This window comes from Notolabrus celidotus, chromosome 18 (genome assembly GCF_009762535.1).
Source record: "Notolabrus celidotus isolate fNotCel1 chromosome 18, fNotCel1.pri, whole genome shotgun sequence".
Lineage (NCBI taxonomy): Eukaryota > Metazoa > Chordata > Actinopteri > Labriformes > Labridae > Notolabrus > Notolabrus celidotus.
Window position 1 is genome coordinate 22,826,625 of NC_048289.1, and position 17,842 is coordinate 22,844,466.

A 17,842-nucleotide genomic window follows, 5' to 3' on the forward strand; every position below is an offset into this window, starting at 1 on the left:
ACCCAGTCCATTCTTATAGACAGGACTCAGTTTGATCTCATCTCAACTTTGGCAAGTTACAGCCGCAAGGAAAAATGTCCTTCTAATAGGCAGAAACCTCAAGCACGACCAGACTCATGTTATGACAGCCATCTGCCTTACAAAGTTCTTACTGCAGTTTTAAGATTTGAATATTTATTTAATATGTATTAGTTCATGCATTATTACCCAAATATGCAATGTTGACCTAAAAAAGAAGCCTGGCATACTATTCTCTGCCTGACATTAATTGGAGTGTAATATATTTCCCTCCTCACACAGAAAAATGACCTTTTCTGTGCAGAAAAACTTTCTGCTTGAGAACCTTCTCCTGATTCAAAAGTTTTCAACCTATTCAGGCAGCTTCAGTAATGTCTTTAAAATAATAACCTTTGTAGGTTCGCAAGATTTAGTCTTGTTTACTGTAGTAAATACAATTATATTAATTCTATATTTTGAGCCTTCTTCACCAGTAAAAATGTTGTTTTTAAAACAACCTGGCCATTCAGTAGCAACAATACTTAGCAAAAGTGAGCATTCAACTTTCAATGATCTTGATGCATTCTATTTTGGATGTTCATACGTTTGCAGCCGCAGATCGATGGTTCTATGTCTCGGGTTTAACGCCCTTCCTCACCCAAAATAGTGTATGAATGCTACAAAGACAGTAGAGATAAGAGGCAGGGTGCAAGAAAAGATGCACCAACTGGTGTGAGAAACTTTCAGTACAGTTAATTTTACTAAAGTAGTCTCTGCACACTTTGTCACATAACTATGCACTGGAACCAGGACAGGTGTTGCGCTCAAGCAGCAACCTCCGGTCTCAAAGTATGAAGCCCATGGGGAAGTGTTATAAACTGCAAAACATCGAGAATCCGCTTGAGGCTGGCTGAAGAAACACCGGAAAAAGACGATCTTTGCAGCATTAATAAACATGTTTACAGCCTGGTTAAAAAAACAGCTTGGCCCTACGTAGCTAATTTCTCTATCGGCACACACTGTACAGGGGTGAATTTATTTCTATGGCGATGGTCCAGAAGATATTGAGATTGCTAGGTTTTTCCCAAATAAGGACATGACTGACTTGACTCTCGGTCGGGAACGCATAGCTGTTGGCTCGGTGGTTCAAACTCCACCTCTTTACGTCACGCTCTGCCTGGTTGAGTTCAGCATTTCCAATATGGCTGCCTCCAATGATTGGCTTCAAAACAGCTCTCAGGAACTGATGGGTGACGTCCCGAATACTATGTCCATTGTTTATACAGTCGATGGTTGCGCTATGCTTTCTCTTTGAGAAATTCTCCACTTGTGCAGCCCAAGCTTAGGATTCGTAAGATACATTTGGGGTTATTTATGAGTTACAAATAAAGAAAATAAAAAGGTTGTTTTTTGAAGATTTTTGCAGATGGTCAATTTGACCTCTTTAACCTTTAACTTTAGCCCATACTAAAAGCAACATGAATGAATTTCAAGTGCATCTCTCTCTATAGCCTTGAAAAGCAACTGAGGCTCTAACATAACTGTCTTCCTGAGAAAAAAAAATCTTTGTCTGCCTGAGTAAATGTGTTTGGCAGGATGTGTTTGGGATTATCAGGTGGGAGCCTATATTTCATTATATTCGACTCACATCACCTCTCAGAGGCTCTGCCGCACATCCCTTTCTCCAGAATCAGCACCCATCAGTCCATCACTCATCTGCTACACACTTAACCTACACTGACATTGCACCTGCTATTACGCCTTCATATGTTGCTAATGAATCACATTTGAAAGCTATAATGATGTTTTGTCTGCTTGTGCGTTTCCTCTCACAGGAGAAGCAGACAAGGGTGATCAGGCACTTCCACTTCCATGGCTGGCCGGAGATCGGCATCCCGGCTGAGGGGAAGGGCATGATCGACATCATTGCCTCGGTGCAGAGACAGCAGCAGCAGTCCGGGAACCATCCCATCGTCGTTCACTGCAGGTAGCTACAAATCACTCCTTTAGGCATACATCTTTGCTTTTTTTGGGTTTGCATTATCATATTTAGGAAGGTTTACCGCAGTATTTTGCATATTTCAGCTTTGTGTAGGCTTGATTGACTTTCTGAGAGTTTCTGTGTTTGTTTGCGCTGCAGTGCTGGTGCAGGGCGAACAGGTACGTTCATTGCACTGAGCAATATCTTGGAGCGAGTCAAAGCAGAAGGCCTGCTGGACGTGTTCCAAACTGTGAAGAGTTTACGCATGCAGAGGCCTCATATGGTCCAAACTGTGGTAAGAACCAGTGGGAGTCATCCTAAATACATTTAAGTGCCGAAATAAAGCTGAAAATTCCTGTTCCTAAAACCTAACTGTTTGTTGTCGTCTGCTTCCCCACACAGGAACAATATGACTTCTGCTACAGGGTGGTACAAGACTTTGTTGACATTTTCTCAGACTATGCCAATTTTAAATGACGAGATTTGCCTTAAACATGGTTTTTAATGTTGTTTTCTAAAGCTGTCAGTTTTATGTGTTTCTTTAACTCGGTCAAATGATCTATTTTGCTATGCACTTGTCCTACCATTAACTGAGACTCCATCCTCGCTGTAATATAATGTATGTCTGTGGATGAAAATTGTAAATGAAAAAAGTTAGATTAATAATGTATATTTCACATCATGTATGATAATTATTTTGTCATGAAGTGTTGTGTCAAACTTGGTCTCTCATTTCAGTTTTGTTGTATAATAATGTACTTTAAGTGTTTTAATAAGTGTTATTTTGAATTGACCTCTTAATATTTTTCAAAGTTGTAGTTATTGTAAATGTATTTATGTATTGATGACATTCCATTCTTGAGTTTGGAGAACATGATAGGAATGTTTTGATTTCATGTAAACATACAGCCCATGCTTTGTTTGTTCATGACTTCTATCTGAGATTAGAGGCGATATTTAAACTTTTTTCAATGTCCTCAAGCTACATGCCCATCACGAATGTGATACTCTTTCCAATGGAAATATTGTTGATAAAAAGATTGAATCACTTCAGCCATAGGGGGGCGTGTCCACTAAGCTGTTTTTTTTAACTGGCAGCGCCAACGACCTCAAACTTGTCCCGCCGCATTTCCGCTTCCCTTAATAGTGACTGATAGGTCTGTTTTAAAATGTTCCGTATGCATCATATTTGCTTTAATTCATTGTCATTTTCACACGAAATTGTAAAGAACTTCATTGATACCTTGTCATCGAATTGTTAGCAGCTTAATACTTGGAAATTGGACTTCAAAAAACGAGTGGGGTGATGTCCTCCTACGATTAGACCTCTGCCATTGCTGTTGACAAAGTTGATAGCAGAAGTCCCGCCCCTTCTTGATTCTGATTGGTTGATGATCAAGAAGTGACATTGATGAGTGCAGTGGTGTTCCACAAGCTGAACAATTTTTATATATATATATATATATATATTTATTTTTTATTTTTTTTGGGCATTTTTGCCTTTAATGGAGAGGACAGCTGAAGAGAGAGACAGGAAATGTGGGAAGTGGAGGGTGGGGGAGGACATGCAGTGAATGGTCAAGGCTGGAATCAAACCTGCGACCTCTGCGACGAGCACTATAGCTTCTGTATATGGGGCGCACGCTTAGACGACACCCCTCAAGCTGAACCGTTTTTAACTGAGAGTGCCGCAACATTGAAGATAAGTTTAAATATAAAAGTAGGTGCTGCCAGCAAGAAAAATGGCGTCGGTCGACACAGCCCTTAAAGTTATGCAACAGAAGAGAAGTGACATCACAGGGGTCAATTTCCAACATGGATTCAGGCAGATGTTTCACACCAAGATGTATCACAGAGTCTTTAAGAAACCATTACACTGGTTTTGTGGTTTTATACCGTAAACAAAAAAGTGGTATGCAACTGCATTTAACATGGATGTGACGTTGCTACAGTCTGCCTTTTGTCTGTAGTCAACTAAAGTATTTTGTTATAACAACTGCACATTAAAAAGCACATATAACTTAGCCTTTCGCCAAGAACCTGCAATATTCAAGAGAGTGGTTATTGCTTTATTTACAACATAGATAAGAGATTGTTCACAAATCGGTGCCATATGTACTTTTTTAAGACATGGAAAAGTAGAGTAACCCTATGTTGATCCTGAGAGAGGTTAATGTGGAGGCTTAATGCAGTAGAGACGGTATGATTTCATGACTAAGTGTCAGATGCACAGTTAATACAGGATGGTATTCAAAGAGGAGTCCTGTAATGTCAACAGCCACAGTATATGAATGTGGTGCTTCAGTGCCTGCTTAATGCCACAGCTACAAAAATACATCATACTATCCATGTTCAGTTATCAATGTTTTGCTTCAAAGTTGAGTTTGTTCATCACAAAAGTCAACAGGAGGAAGCAGAATGTCTCAAATTCGAGTGCGTAATGATAAATTCAGCAAAAGGAAAGTATCTGATTGTCAAACTTGCAGTAGCCCCCCATCTATCTGGTACTTCAACTTTAATCCAAACAATTGGAACAATCTGACCTAGCACTGCTTTAATCCTCAGTGAGAAGTGTCGTTCTGTTGATGCTGTATGTAAATACTACATGACAAAGTGCTTACATTGTGAAAGTTGCTGAGCAGCGCAGAGCTGTGCAGTGATTGGTTGTGTCGTGGCGTGCTTTCTGTGGGAGATGCGAGGTGAAGCACAAGAAGAGACTAAACAAAATAAGCTGAGTCTTTTTTCCCCTCCATGGCTTCTCTCCTGTGTGTACCCGTCCTTGAAAGAGTATCAAGAGGAGCTGTTTGGACGTCAGCTCTTTGCCTTTGCTCTCTCTGTGGGTGGTCCATCCCCTTTTTGGATTCTCTATGTCTTTGAAATGCAAGTTGCAATATTAAATTCTTCTGAAAATGCTGCAGGGGTCAGTGAAAGTTTTCTTCAGACGTCTTTTCATAGTGGGAAGAAACAAGATGTCACTGAGCAACAGATGGTCATGTTTTATTTCAACTGTCACTTAAACTTGGGATACATCCTGGAGACTAGATTCTCCATAACTGGTATTGTTAATAACATGTTCTTAAAGCACTGTCAACACTTAATGACACCCTGACCTGAAATCAGCTGGCATTCCCAGTCATTAATGGATCCCCCATTGGTTCATCCATTAATAATTCAATCATCTGGTCCATAAAATGTCACCAAACAAAGACAGATGCCTGTTACAGTTTCTCACAGCTCAAGGTGATGTTTTCACATACTTTGTTTTGTCTGCCCTGGAGGCCAAAACCAACAGATACTACGTTTTCTCTCACAAGGCCAGTAAGGACTCATATTCAGTAACATCAACTGGAACAAATTTCAGTTTCTGGCACTACTGCTGAAATCACCTTAATAATGAATCTTTCATCTTCCATCCACTTACTGATCAATAGGGGTTACACCAGGTAATGACTCTGATGTGCGGCCAAAGGGTTCTGGCCAAACAGGCTCGGCATTCATATGTATGGAAGTACTTCCCTGAAGATGACACCAACGCCAAGGTATAATGTTGGTTGTACTTTTAAAACTAGCTATACTGCAATACAATGAGAACATATCTACTTTGCTACTTTACCCGGAGTGCCTGAACTGGTCGCATAATATATAATATAATTTTCATTCATCATTCGAATCTTTCTTTCTGCATCCTTCTTACATGACGACCGGTCAACTAGTTGACTATTATTTTGAGAAACTTAGCAAATAGTAAAAATTAGCTGTATGAAATGACTACTTAATAATAAAATGAACAAAGTTGTCAATTGAAATGTTGATTTAAAAGTCCGGATAAGAACTAATTTGCTTTGTAAAGCTTTTTAACCAGCGGAAAAGGGGTGTAAATATCTGGTTTAGTTAAGACTATCAGCTGGACCAATATACTGCAATTACCAGAATCCCAATTTCACAAAAGTAAAGTCGGATTCTACTATTGATCGATCAAACTTTGTTTTGTTTTTTTTCGATGGTATGACAATTATCTATATAATTCTTTTGTAAATAATTAAAGTATACAAATGACGTTTTTTTTTTGTCTGACCATCACTCTGAAAAATAAAGATGCTTTGTTTACTGTACAATCTTGCACAACAAATAGAAGCATGGAAGCAGCAAAAATCAAGAGCTGGGAAGCAAACATTTTGAGGAGTTTGGCATTTTTGGGTGAAAATATTAATACACAAAACATTTCTTGGTCATCGAAACAATATTTGTTGCAGTCATTTGGCTCACTGACTATCTGTTTCATCTTTCATATACGCATTAATGGGTAGGGTCACCATTTGTGAAGCTTGTCAAGATATGACACTTAAATTGGTTTTGCTAGCATTTATTATTTTATCTGTTCACAAAACCAATTTTTCAGGATTTACCTCAAATGTGGACTGTACTACTTCCTAAGGATTGATACTGAAGTATGTCTTATATTTCAACCTTTTAATGGCCAGAAAAAGCCCTAAACTTTGTTGATTGAAGCAAGGAACAACTGTTTCATAAGGGCACTCAGTTATTGTTTTGGGAGAGCTTTGAACTTTTTCTGTCAGCTCATCTTCATGCAATTCTTTTTATTCAAACAAAAATTGCTTGGAGAGGAAGAATACTAAAGAAGAGTATGAAATGTGGGATTAAACACCAGCAAAAACAGAGGAAAAACAGTGAGGTGGATACACGACAATAGATGACGTTTCACTGATTAAAACCACAATACCCTGAGACACATAAAGAACACAAAGGGACCTCAAACTAATTCAAAACATGCACAGAAACAAATGTGTTCAGTTTTAGCATCTCAAGCAACATCTGTTGGAACAGTTCCATTTTGTTCAAAGAAAGACAGATTTAGAAATAAATCCCTACTGGAGATATTTTAACTACATTTCCGCCAAAGCAACATTCAACATCTAAAATGTAACCTTACATCGCACTGGTCATGTGACATAAAGGTATATTTCTTTTTCAGCTCAGGACAAGTTCACACCAACAGGGGGCAGTGCACTTCAACCTTTATGCAAATGAAGAGCTGTACTTATCAAGAGGGCAAACTCTCCTTATCATATCACATCATTTTTGTTATTTGTATTACTCATACTGATTATGTATCTCTTCTTTATCTGTATGAAGAAAAATGTGATGATGTCATTGAGTGACAAATGCTGACGCTGCTTAATAGATGATGATTAAGGCAATTACTCCTACATATCAGCATAGTAGAAACTATGACTCAGCGTCTTGATGCTGATTAATGTTATCAAAGTTATTCACTGGTAATTCTTTGAAACTGTCAAAACACCTCACTAGAGCTTTTAATTAGTTGAAATGAAAGAATATTGTGCAAGCATGTTTGGGGGAAATAATTCCTCACTTGGTACTCATCTTCATGAGAAAGGAAGCTCACCCCCACATAAATCTAAATGATCTGGACTTTCTGTTTACGACAAAGAGCTGTCAGCTGAACATGAGCTTTCTTCAGAAATGTCTCCATAATTACAGTAAAAGCCAATAAGTTCCTCTTTCAGGGTGTGAAAAAACAAAAAAACTGAAACTCACACTTCCAAATGTAAACCTGTCAGCCACCAGTCGATAGCAGGGAGCAGTGAGTTTGAGCTATTTTTGCCCAACAATCATGTTTTTTATCTCACAGAAAAAACCCAAGTGACAAAAAGCCTCTTTGTTGATATTTTCCGTTTCCTCTGAGACTCTGCACCATGGTAACACTCCTCAGCAGGAGGGGCTGCAGCCCAAAAAAAGGTCAGTCTGAGTGGAGAGGTCACATGAATTATGTATTAACCCTAACTGACTCTCTTATTATGATTGACCCCTAAACTAATTATATTTTGCCTTGCACAAGGCATGCATTTTCTTTTCTGATATAATATGGAACATGAGCCATTTATCAGCAGGGTGGCCCCAGCACTGACCCCGCTGATGAGATGCTTTCATGTGTGGCTTTGGAAACTAATTTCTCATTATACCGAGTATGTCAAGAAAAGTCTCTTACTTTTTTTTTCCACACGTGGTCACAATACTTTCACCGTCTCCAAGAGGGAATGAGAGTTCAAATGTCTCATTTAGCACTGGGGATGCAAATTGTAAGCTTCCCTCTTAATCGATCTTTGGAAATGTTAACAATCAGTTATTGATTAACTTTCCTTTGGCAAAAATAACACTAAATGCCTTTCCTTCCAGGCGTATTGCTTTATTTTCCATAGCAACACAATCCATTTAACTGATGACATTGCATAGCCACAAAACTTAAAGAGGCGTACATATTGTTTAACACGCTGAATGTGTCTTCGCAGGGCGGAACACCTTCAGAGGGTTTGCATTGAGACACACTTTAAACACCAACCTGATGGCTGAATGTAGAAAGAGACCACCCGTTGTTTATCTCTACCTGACAGAAAATGGAACAGAAAGAAACATGCATGTTTGAGCACACTATCAGTACTCGATGCTCGGTTAAGCATCAACCCTAGTAAGCATTAAGTTGTTGGGACTACAAATAATCCTGTTCGTACCACATCACTTTTCTCACACTTGATAAAAGCAAATCTATTAAAAACTTAAAAGTTTATTCCATCTTGATGCATAGATGTATAAAAACATTATTTGAAAGACAATCAGAATTTACATCTAACTATCAGGCCAATCAGACGGCACAGATCTCCGCCAAGGCCAGTGGTCTAACCATTTATGGTACACAAAACTGCAAGTGTAACCACTATATGTCTGAATATGATTCATTAGGTGTATCAATTAAAGTTATTTCTTCTTCATGAGTCAGATCAGCTTTTAGCGCTTGTTCCAAATCTGCTTCAAAATGTATTACCATCATTCTCTGCCCTTCTCCACTATCCCACCAAGTTTCATAAAGACTAGGGTGCCATTCCCCCGACTCTACAGACAAATAAGCACTACCAAATACCTTACCTGGGTGAAATCGGTTGAGGCTTTACAAAAGCACAGCGATGTGCTTACAATGATAATGCTAACCTGCTGGGGTTAAGTTTTGATGTCATGAACCATGTTAGTCATGTATGGCTAAGCCAATGATTCGATGCAGAAGTAAAAACCAGGCTTAAGAAGTACAATTGAAGATGAAGGGAAAGACTGTTTGAAGGTATTTGGTCTTAAACCAAACCAGAATTTGGTGAATTTTTTATTTCAATCTGATAATTACTCTAAATAAAAGATGACCAAACTTTGATGTCCCCGAGTGAGTCATCTCCACCCACACAGAGAGATGTAGATTACAGAAACTACATCAAAATGTAAACCCTGTATCTGCATGGTCTGTTTTTAGTATGAGTAGTATTGACCAATCATGTGTAAGCAGCCTTTTGCGCTTGCTAAAAAAACAGTCTATATGGTGGAGCACAGTCCCCAATGATGACATCCCATCGCCAGTAATCTGACAAAAATGTACTGACCTCTATAAACATGTATCTGCATTCAAATTTAGTTTCAGATCAAAAATGTTCAATTTGAGCAACAAATTTGTTTATGCTGTATTAGAAGTAGAAGCCAGTCAGGGATTGGATTTCCCAACTTCCTGGAATGCATCAGAACTGATCGATCCAACCTCCATTCAGCAAACACACTGGGAAGTTAGAGGTTGTTTTCTTCTCCTCCTGAAAACGGACCTGGCAAGACTTGCATTCTTGTCCCAAATCTACAGAATCAAGTTTTTGTTTCAGGAATGTAAGATAAGTTGTTATATAAGGGTTACTTAACGTCATTGTAGCGTAAGTAGTGTGTCACTATCAGACCCACCATGGATCTTAGATGAAATGACATCCTATTAAAACATGGGAGTTCCATGACAACAAATGTATTAAGCCAGTTATTTGGGGGTCTCATGTGGGCTTATTGCAATTGTTAAACAGCTAATTAGTATTGGGCTACAAGATAATGTTAGGTGCTACTTCTTCTACGTTGGCTCTATTGTATGGCGTCAATTCAGTGCCAAAATCCGCATGCATAAAACCATTATGAGCGTGCTTCAAGGCGACTCTCTGCGCGCTTGCGGTCTCTGAGTACACGCTCGCTGTAACTTTCTGTGCCTTCTACGTGTTTGGCTTTGCTGAGTTTTGGCAATCTAGGGTCGGGCATTGAATTCTAACTTTATCCAACTCAATTCTCGAATTATGCCGCCATGATGATCCGCCCTACTGTGCCTCGGATTGGCTCTGACCTGGAGACAGTAGGCGTTTAAAGTTACCAATCAGAAAGGGGGGCGGTGTTGCGGGGCGGTCTGTTCAATGCCCGCCCCCAGAGTGCCAATACTCAACAATGTCGAGCGCTTAGAAGGCATAGAAAGTTACAGCAAGCGTGTACTTAGAGACCGCGAGCGCACAGAGTCGTCTCAATGCGCACTGATAATGGTTTTATGCGCACAGATTTTTGGCACTGAATTGACGCCAGACTGTTGAGAACGTGGCCAGTAAAGCCATAGTGCACATAATGCTCCGAGATGGATACAAAACAATGTGATTGTGTAGTTTTAGAAAGGTTTAAGAGGAATTAGCTTGTTGCTAGAATTATGGTTTGTCATTTTTGGAACTATTCATATACATTGGCGCTGTGCTGGGTAGGTCTGTGATACATATCATATAAACATCTAACCCAAAATATAGAACCAGGGACTGAGAATTCAGGATATCCAGGAAATCTAGGAAAAAAACAAGTTTTGGACTTGGACATCCTTCTTCTGATCTATTAGGTCTGGAGTATTGAACCAGTAGTGTTTCAGTTTTACTAAACTTTGTATCTAGGGAAACATGAATGAGAAAAATAATGTCATAGTAATTTGTACTATACTTGCTGAGTTATTCACTCTTCTGGAGGAATGTGGTGGACCAACCAACTGAGGGATCTCACCATCCAGGGTCATGCTACTAGAGCTAATTATTTAACCCTGTAACTACAAAAAGGAAAAGAAAGATCCAAGTGTTTCAGTTATAATGTATGCTACAAAAGTGTAGTGTGCAAAGATATTATCTTCACCATGTTAGCACACTCTTCTCTCTTTCCACAGTATAGTTAGTGTGATGAATAGAGACAGGCACAGGGTAGGACATGGAGTCTCTACCATTATACACAGCATCTTAAGAATGAACCGGAGATCCTGTCTATCTATCTGTCTGTCTGTTGTCTCCTTCACATCACTGAGTCACGGGCTGGATAAAGACTTGTTGTTAAATGTGTTCTCTCACACTCTCTTCCTCCTCTCTTTCACAGCGCAGCATCTTGCTACTCTAAATACATTCTCAACAGAGGCTTTAAGTCTTAGCATAACTCAATCAGACAGCTCTTACTGGGATGTTAACGTGACACAATGCCCCCAAAATGCATTACAAGCGTTATCCTATTCCTCCCTTGTTCCATCAGGCTAATAAGATTTCAAGTTTCTTTTTCAGGAAACACAGAGAAAGCTCGGGTGAAACAGCTGATCAGCAGTATAAAAATAAAACTTAGATGGAAAGGGAACAATTAAACGCCAGCAGGGTAAAATAACAGCTTCCACACGAGGCATTTTTGGAAATGTTGCAAGGCTGTTTATTTTTATACTTGAAATATAAACCTGGTGCCAACGCCAGATTTCACCTGAGTTAAAATGGTAAGACTGAATACCCTTTTTGCTTAAGCCTAACATGGACATGGAACATATATTACTGAGCCATTTGTATATTTAACAAAATGTTCATTAAAGTTCAGCAATTTAGTTTTCTCATTTGTTATAAGATAAAAATAGAAAAGATTGTTTTTTGTCATTGTACAAAAATGCAACAAAATTTGCACCGCTGTATTCAAAAGAGAGTATTATGAATATTAAATGTTATATTCCATCAAATGCGAAACAACAACAAGGTGATGTCTGCATTATATACATTAGCTATTGGCCAACCTGCTCTCTAAGTATCGCCGTCAGCCATTGAAACCAATATTGGTCGATTCTCATACAGTATGTGATATTTATACATTGATACATTCAATCGCATGGTGTATGCCAGGCCTATTATCCAATACCATGGCTGTTCTGACGTCTCACATCATACATAAAGCATATCATCAGGGTGTCCTAGCCCTGTTAACAACACATTTGTTAACAGCATAATTAATTGAGTTTTTGTGAGCAGTGAGAGACGTTTCCATTCTGTGATAGTGTTGGTATGCGATGTCACAGTATTGGTTATTGCCAGGGCAGTGTTCAGGGGGGACGTTAAGTTCACTCAAGCTCACCATTAGCATGTCAAGTGTTAATGGCTCCACGCTAGTAGATGCTGCACTGGATCGTCTCGCTAGCTTCTTTATCGTGGGCTACACTGAAGCTGAGATTGACTTTACTGAGACTGCTGTAGGATTTACTCATTTTGGCTTTAGTAGAATTTCAGTGGAGCTTCTTATAGCATAACAATTGAAAGTCGAAACAAAATCTCAGTGTAGGTAACAAAAAATGATAAAGTATCAGGGAGCAAATGACACGTGTCCGATAACCAAATCGCCATAGCCCAATGATCTAATTCTGTTTCTGTAAAGTGTACACTGCACAGCAAACTACTTCAAAATGTGTTTTGCGACTCAAAAATCAGGTCAGAATCAGTTTCAGTGTATCCCAAGCCTTAGCTTTCTTAGAACTATAAGAATTATATAAGTCAAAATTGTAATGGGCCCCAGTCTGAACCCTGAGGGACACCACAGTTATTTTCTTGACTTAAGGATACAAAGGAAGATGTTTAAAGCACTAACTTTTAAATCTCTGCTTAATTTTGGCCACCGATAAACTATTATTTATCGAGTCAAATAAATGAAACCACAACCGAAACCATTCAAGCATCTGCTATTGTTTGCAACAAAACCTGACTGGCCACCATCCAAATCTGACAGTTAAATCATTGCTTGAGGACAGTATCTTGCCCAGCAAAGGGGTGTTAGTTATGGGCCTATAATTGATAATTATAGATTTCGTTCAGTATTTTTATTGACTAACACTGTCGATGTTGGAGTTGTTTTAATGAAGCCCAGTAAAGCAAACTATTAAACATCTGAACGTAATTAGAAAAATCTGTAAAGATGGAATCAAAACACATTAAGATAATTAACAACAGGGTTCAAACTACATCAAATGTTTACGATGTCAGAGAGACACAAAGCTGGACTACAACATGAAGTGTTGCTGATCGTAGTCTGGTGTGAAACCACACAATGATGGCAACCGGGTTTAGATGCTGGGAGGGGGGGAACAGCTTGGTCATGATGTGAAGTGTACTGTCATTCTAATTGTTTTTTTGTATGTTGTTATGTTATGTGTGATTTGTATCTTTTAATAATGTATATTTGATGGATTCTTTAGGTTTCTACTTTATGTGGTTATCATAATTTTGTGGATTGCCTATCCTGGATTTTACCGTGTGAATTGGGCAAAAGTGTTATGTTGGACTGTAATGAAAATGGAGCCCACCATTTTTTTGTTCTGTCTGTGGCAAACAAGCTGAGAAATAAGTCTTCATTTTTATTGACATATTAAGTTAACTGGGAAACAAAGAAACCATTGTGGAGAATCTTCCCATTTGGTTTCTGCCCTCAGTGTTGATACAAAGTGCTTACCGGTAGTCTGTGAGAGTCCTACGCACATCTGGGTTCAACAGCCAACCAGCATCAGGACACAGACTGCGAGGCGGAGGACTGACACCACAGAGCCCTGGAGGCCTCCAGCTAGAGGAGAAGGATAAAAGCAAAGTTTGAATCAGCAATCAGCATGTGTCCGTTTGAGGCATGTGTCATAACGGGAGGAGAGCACAGCCACAGCCAAGATGCTTTATGAGCAGCTCTGTCCAGTCGTCTCCTCACTCCAGCAGTACATTTGTCTCTCCTGACTGATATGAGAAGGGGCATGTCAGGTAAGAGGGAATCAATATGTTTCACTATGGTGAGCCTTTAAAACAGATGGAAAAAACTCTCTATGATGTTTCTCTTCTAAATAATTGTACAGCTATCTCTAAGTTGGGTCCAGAGAAACAACATTTTCCACCAACTGGTCTCACAAAAACAGTGAAGGCCCATCACTAGGGTTCCCTAGTTGTTTCAACAGAAATTTTAATTAAATTAATTTAAATTTAAATTCAAACTAACCGACCAATGGCTACAAGACAAGACATCATAGGTAAATGATGTCTTGTCAGACAACTTTATCTCCATTTCCTAGATAGAAACACTCCAAAACAATTCATGCAATGTGATGCAATCTGTCATCTGTGTTCATTTCCATACAAGTAGAGCATTATAGGATCATGGCAGTAGCTCTAGCTAGTGGGGGATGGCTGGGCTACGGCTTAGACACAACATATAACAGGTATTTCGGGCCTACAGTAACAAAAGTATTAATAATTTCTTTAACGGACTGGTAATTTTTGTGCAGACTAGCAAGGAAAATGACGTTTTAGCCAGATTTGGGCTGATAACTATGCAGGTAACAATTCCTGGCATTTTCAAATGGTGTCACCATGCAGCTTGTTAAACTATAGTTTACAATATTCTCAGCAATAATCTAAAGCGCAGGACCAATAGAGAACATAAAGCGTCGCTGTCTCTCTCTTCTCTGCTCTCAGTCCATCTGGGACAGACATAGACCTAACATGTGTGTCCTTATTGGATGCCAAAAGGATCGAAAAAAGGTCAGTATTTGGTGACTTGTGAATGAGAATAGTTAGCAGCACAGTGGCTGTGATGGAGGGCGGAGCAGAGACACACAGAAGGCACGAAGAAGAAGAAGAAGTGTGACTTAAAACTGGCACCTTCCTGCACATTTGTGCAGAGTTGCTGGCATGAGTTCTTTGGAGGGTAACCGCTGTGAAACACTTGGTAAATATCAAATTTTTTACTCCTACCACTTTGTTTTCTAACAATGCTCTCTCTCTCTTTACTTCATCTCTGGTTCAATCTACTACTATCACTCACTCTCTATTTTGCTTGTGGTAGCTTTAGGTTGAAAAAGCTGACTGTAGATCTCTCTAACAATAGAGCCCATTTTAGTGCTGAACAACTCAATGTATTATTAACTATTCTTTATGAAATGTGTGTTTTTTCAGAAAAAAGACTTCCGAGTTCCTTTGCATGTTCATATTTTTGTACAATCTACAAACAAGGCACATATGAAACCGTATTTTTTCATTCTGGTTCCAAAAATCAAATTTTAGGAACACTGCAATCAGTATCTGTGTGTATCACTGTAATCTTAAATCTGCGAATATTTGGCTACTGAACATTTTTTTTACTTTTTTTATTTGTGAATTTTGAGTTGACCTCTATTTGACCGAAGCAGCAAAGTGACCGATGCAACTGCTATTGCTACATTTCCAACAGACATCTTCATTAGGGCCCGAGCACCGACAAGGTCGGCAAAAGCCCTCTTGTACCCCGAGGGATTATTATTATTATTATTATTATTATTATTATTATTATTATTATTATTATTATTATTATTATTGTTAAGGCTCCACCTTTACCTTGCCTAATTGTTTTCTCCATATAGCCATTTCGCCCTCTGCAGTATTTCTGCTGCTGTGGCCTTTGGGGGGAATGGAAAGTTAGTTGTTGTGCCTCTATGATGAGATGCATGTGGGAGAAAACTCAGACACTGTAGAGTTGCATCCTTTGCATAGAAACAGGAGGTCTCGGAGGGAAAACGAGGCATTTGTTTACGACTGGAGGAGGCAGGTGATGAAACCCTGAATTGGGGCAGGTGTGTGATGTAGCCAGGGAACAGTTTGATCCTACCTATAACCTGAGGCCAACAGATGACACTGCATTTCAAAGAACGATATATAAACTCACTTGAATGCAGGTCGCATGAAAATGATGTCTTCACAATCCCTTCAGCACAAATCTGATGATGTCACACAGCATCTTTGACTGAGGACTCTTTACTCTCTTGCATATTGAATGTCCTCTTACGATCACCTGATCACAACCTCGATCAGCGGTTTGGTTAAGTACTCTGCTCTTTGTAATAATGCTATGTTAAAAAATAGAAACGGTTGGTATTGCTTTCTAACCAAAGACAGCAAACAATGCTTATGTTTGTTTGTGAAACTGCAAGAAGGTTTCAGCAGAAGGCCAAGCAGCAACATGCAAAGGGTGCTAATCAGCAGCTCTCAGGAGGCTGTTGAACCAGAAATCACACTGGGGAGTTGTTAACTTATCTCCCATAGCAGGTCACTAAGTATTGCGTGACTATCAAAACTAAATTAGTCACAGAGAGGGGAATACAGGGATCCCCATAGCAAAAGAAAGGAGATCTCAAAAGTGTTTCATTTATGTCTCCTAGACAACAATGAGATCTGTTTGAAATCAATATGAGACTATAGCTTATGTCTCCTGTTTCTCATTCTTGCCTCCAGAAAAAAGTTGCAAAAAGTCTCAGCTTAGTCTCCCTTTCAGTTCAAAAGGAGATCTTGTGAAAGTAGATGAAGATAGATAGAAGATAGAGATTTCATACCAGGTATGACCATAGACTGTAAATAAAAATGGACAGTGTTGCTCCGCCTCTTCCCGTTGTACAGTTCTGAAGCCAAAAAATCCCTCTCCTGGGCGCCGCCATTGTGCAGCCAGAGCCTGTGAAGCCTTTGTAATAAGCTCCGCCCTACAGCGTAACGTCACAAGACGCTGTGTGCCCTTTGAAGTTTCGTTCTACGGCGGCTGTGAATCAAAGGAAACCCGGAAGTAAAACCCCGTTTTTAAACTCTAATAACTAACGAAAAAGAAACTTTTCAGAAAAAAGAGGCCTTGAACACAAAACAGTCAAATACTAACTACATATAACCACAGCATATGGATGTGAGAAACATTCGTACGACGTGTATTTATTTTTTTAAGTTTGACTGCTCCCCCATTCAAATGAATGGGGGAGACAGATTTTTTGACCTATACTGCAGCCAGCCACCAGGGGGCAGTCACACTGCTGAAAGCTTCACCACCAGGGCCGTATCCGGCACGCTTGGGTATGACAGACGATTTATTTAAAATATGGGCCGCAAAAGGGCTGACCAGATTTAGCCAGATTATTACAATTCAAGGGGTGGATTCTTTTGGGCGCTACAAAGTCAGCCTACTATCGCCTTAAGAATATATCAAGGATTAAATGACTTATGTCTCAGCAGGATGCAGAAAAACTGGTCCATGCATTTATCTTTAGCAGACTAGACTACTGTAACGGGGTCTTTACAGGACTCCCTGTCCTGTAAGATGACTGACGCTCATACAGAATGCTGCTGCTCAAGTCCTAACAAGGACCAAAACAGTAGATCACATCCCTCCAGTTCTTAGATCTCTACACTGGCTTCCTGTGTGTCAGAGAATGGACTTTAAAATCCTGCTGATGGTTTATAAAGCACTGAATGGTTTAGGCCCAAAATACATTGCTGATCTGCTGCTACCGTATGAACCATCTCGACCTCTGAGGTCATCAGGTACTGGTCTGCTTTCAGTCCCGAGAGTCAGAATGAAACATGGTGAAGCAGCGTTTAGTCATTATGCACCACATATCTGGAACACGCTCCCTGAAAGCTGCAGGTCTGCTCCAACTCTCACCTCTTTTAAATCAAAGACTAAGACCTTTTTATTTGCCACTGCCTTCCTATCTTAGCTTATTTTAACTCACTTTAAATGCAAATTTAAATTTTATTTTTAACATATTTCTAATTTTCTTTTCTTTTCTGTTTTACTATATTTGTCATTTTAATTGTGTTCTTTCATGCTTGTCTGAATGTTTCCAATGCTTTTAATCTTTTAATGCAAAGCATGTTGAGTTGCCCTTGTGTATGAAATGCACCA

At 39.3% G+C, this 17,842-nt stretch overlaps 1 protein-coding gene and 1 long non-coding RNA gene across 12 annotated transcripts in view; one reads left to right on the forward strand and one right to left on the reverse strand.

Moving 5' to 3' along the window:
* ptprea (protein tyrosine phosphatase receptor type Ea) overlaps nucleotides 1–3,039 on the forward strand; it is a 95,132-nt gene extending 92,093 nt beyond the window's left edge. For all 9 annotated transcript variants that reach the window (XM_034708014.1, XM_034708016.1, XM_034708017.1 and 6 more), the window contains 3 exons: nucleotides 1,833–1,984; nucleotides 2,138–2,273; nucleotides 2,381–3,039. In XM_034708014.1, coding sequence (XP_034563905.1) covers nucleotides 1,833–1,984; nucleotides 2,138–2,273; nucleotides 2,381–2,455 — 363 coding nt within the window. In that variant the 3' untranslated portion in view covers nucleotides 2,456–3,039. The remainder of the gene's footprint in view (nucleotides 1–1,832; nucleotides 1,985–2,137; nucleotides 2,274–2,380) is intronic.
* The window catches only part of LOC117830081, a 63,429-nt gene that overhangs the window by 15,420 nt on the left and 30,167 nt on the right, over nucleotides 1–17,842 (reverse strand). The window contains exons 4-5 of one of the 3 annotated variants that reach the window (XR_004634725.1): nucleotides 13,619–13,726; nucleotides 8,217–8,401 (exon numbers count right to left, since the gene is read on the reverse strand). This is a non-coding gene — a long non-coding RNA (uncharacterized LOC117830081). Of the gene's footprint in view, nucleotides 1–8,216; nucleotides 8,406–13,618; nucleotides 13,727–17,842 lie in introns of those variants that run through there. The other 2 variants (XR_004634723.1, XR_004634724.1) reach the window with 2 other exon arrangements.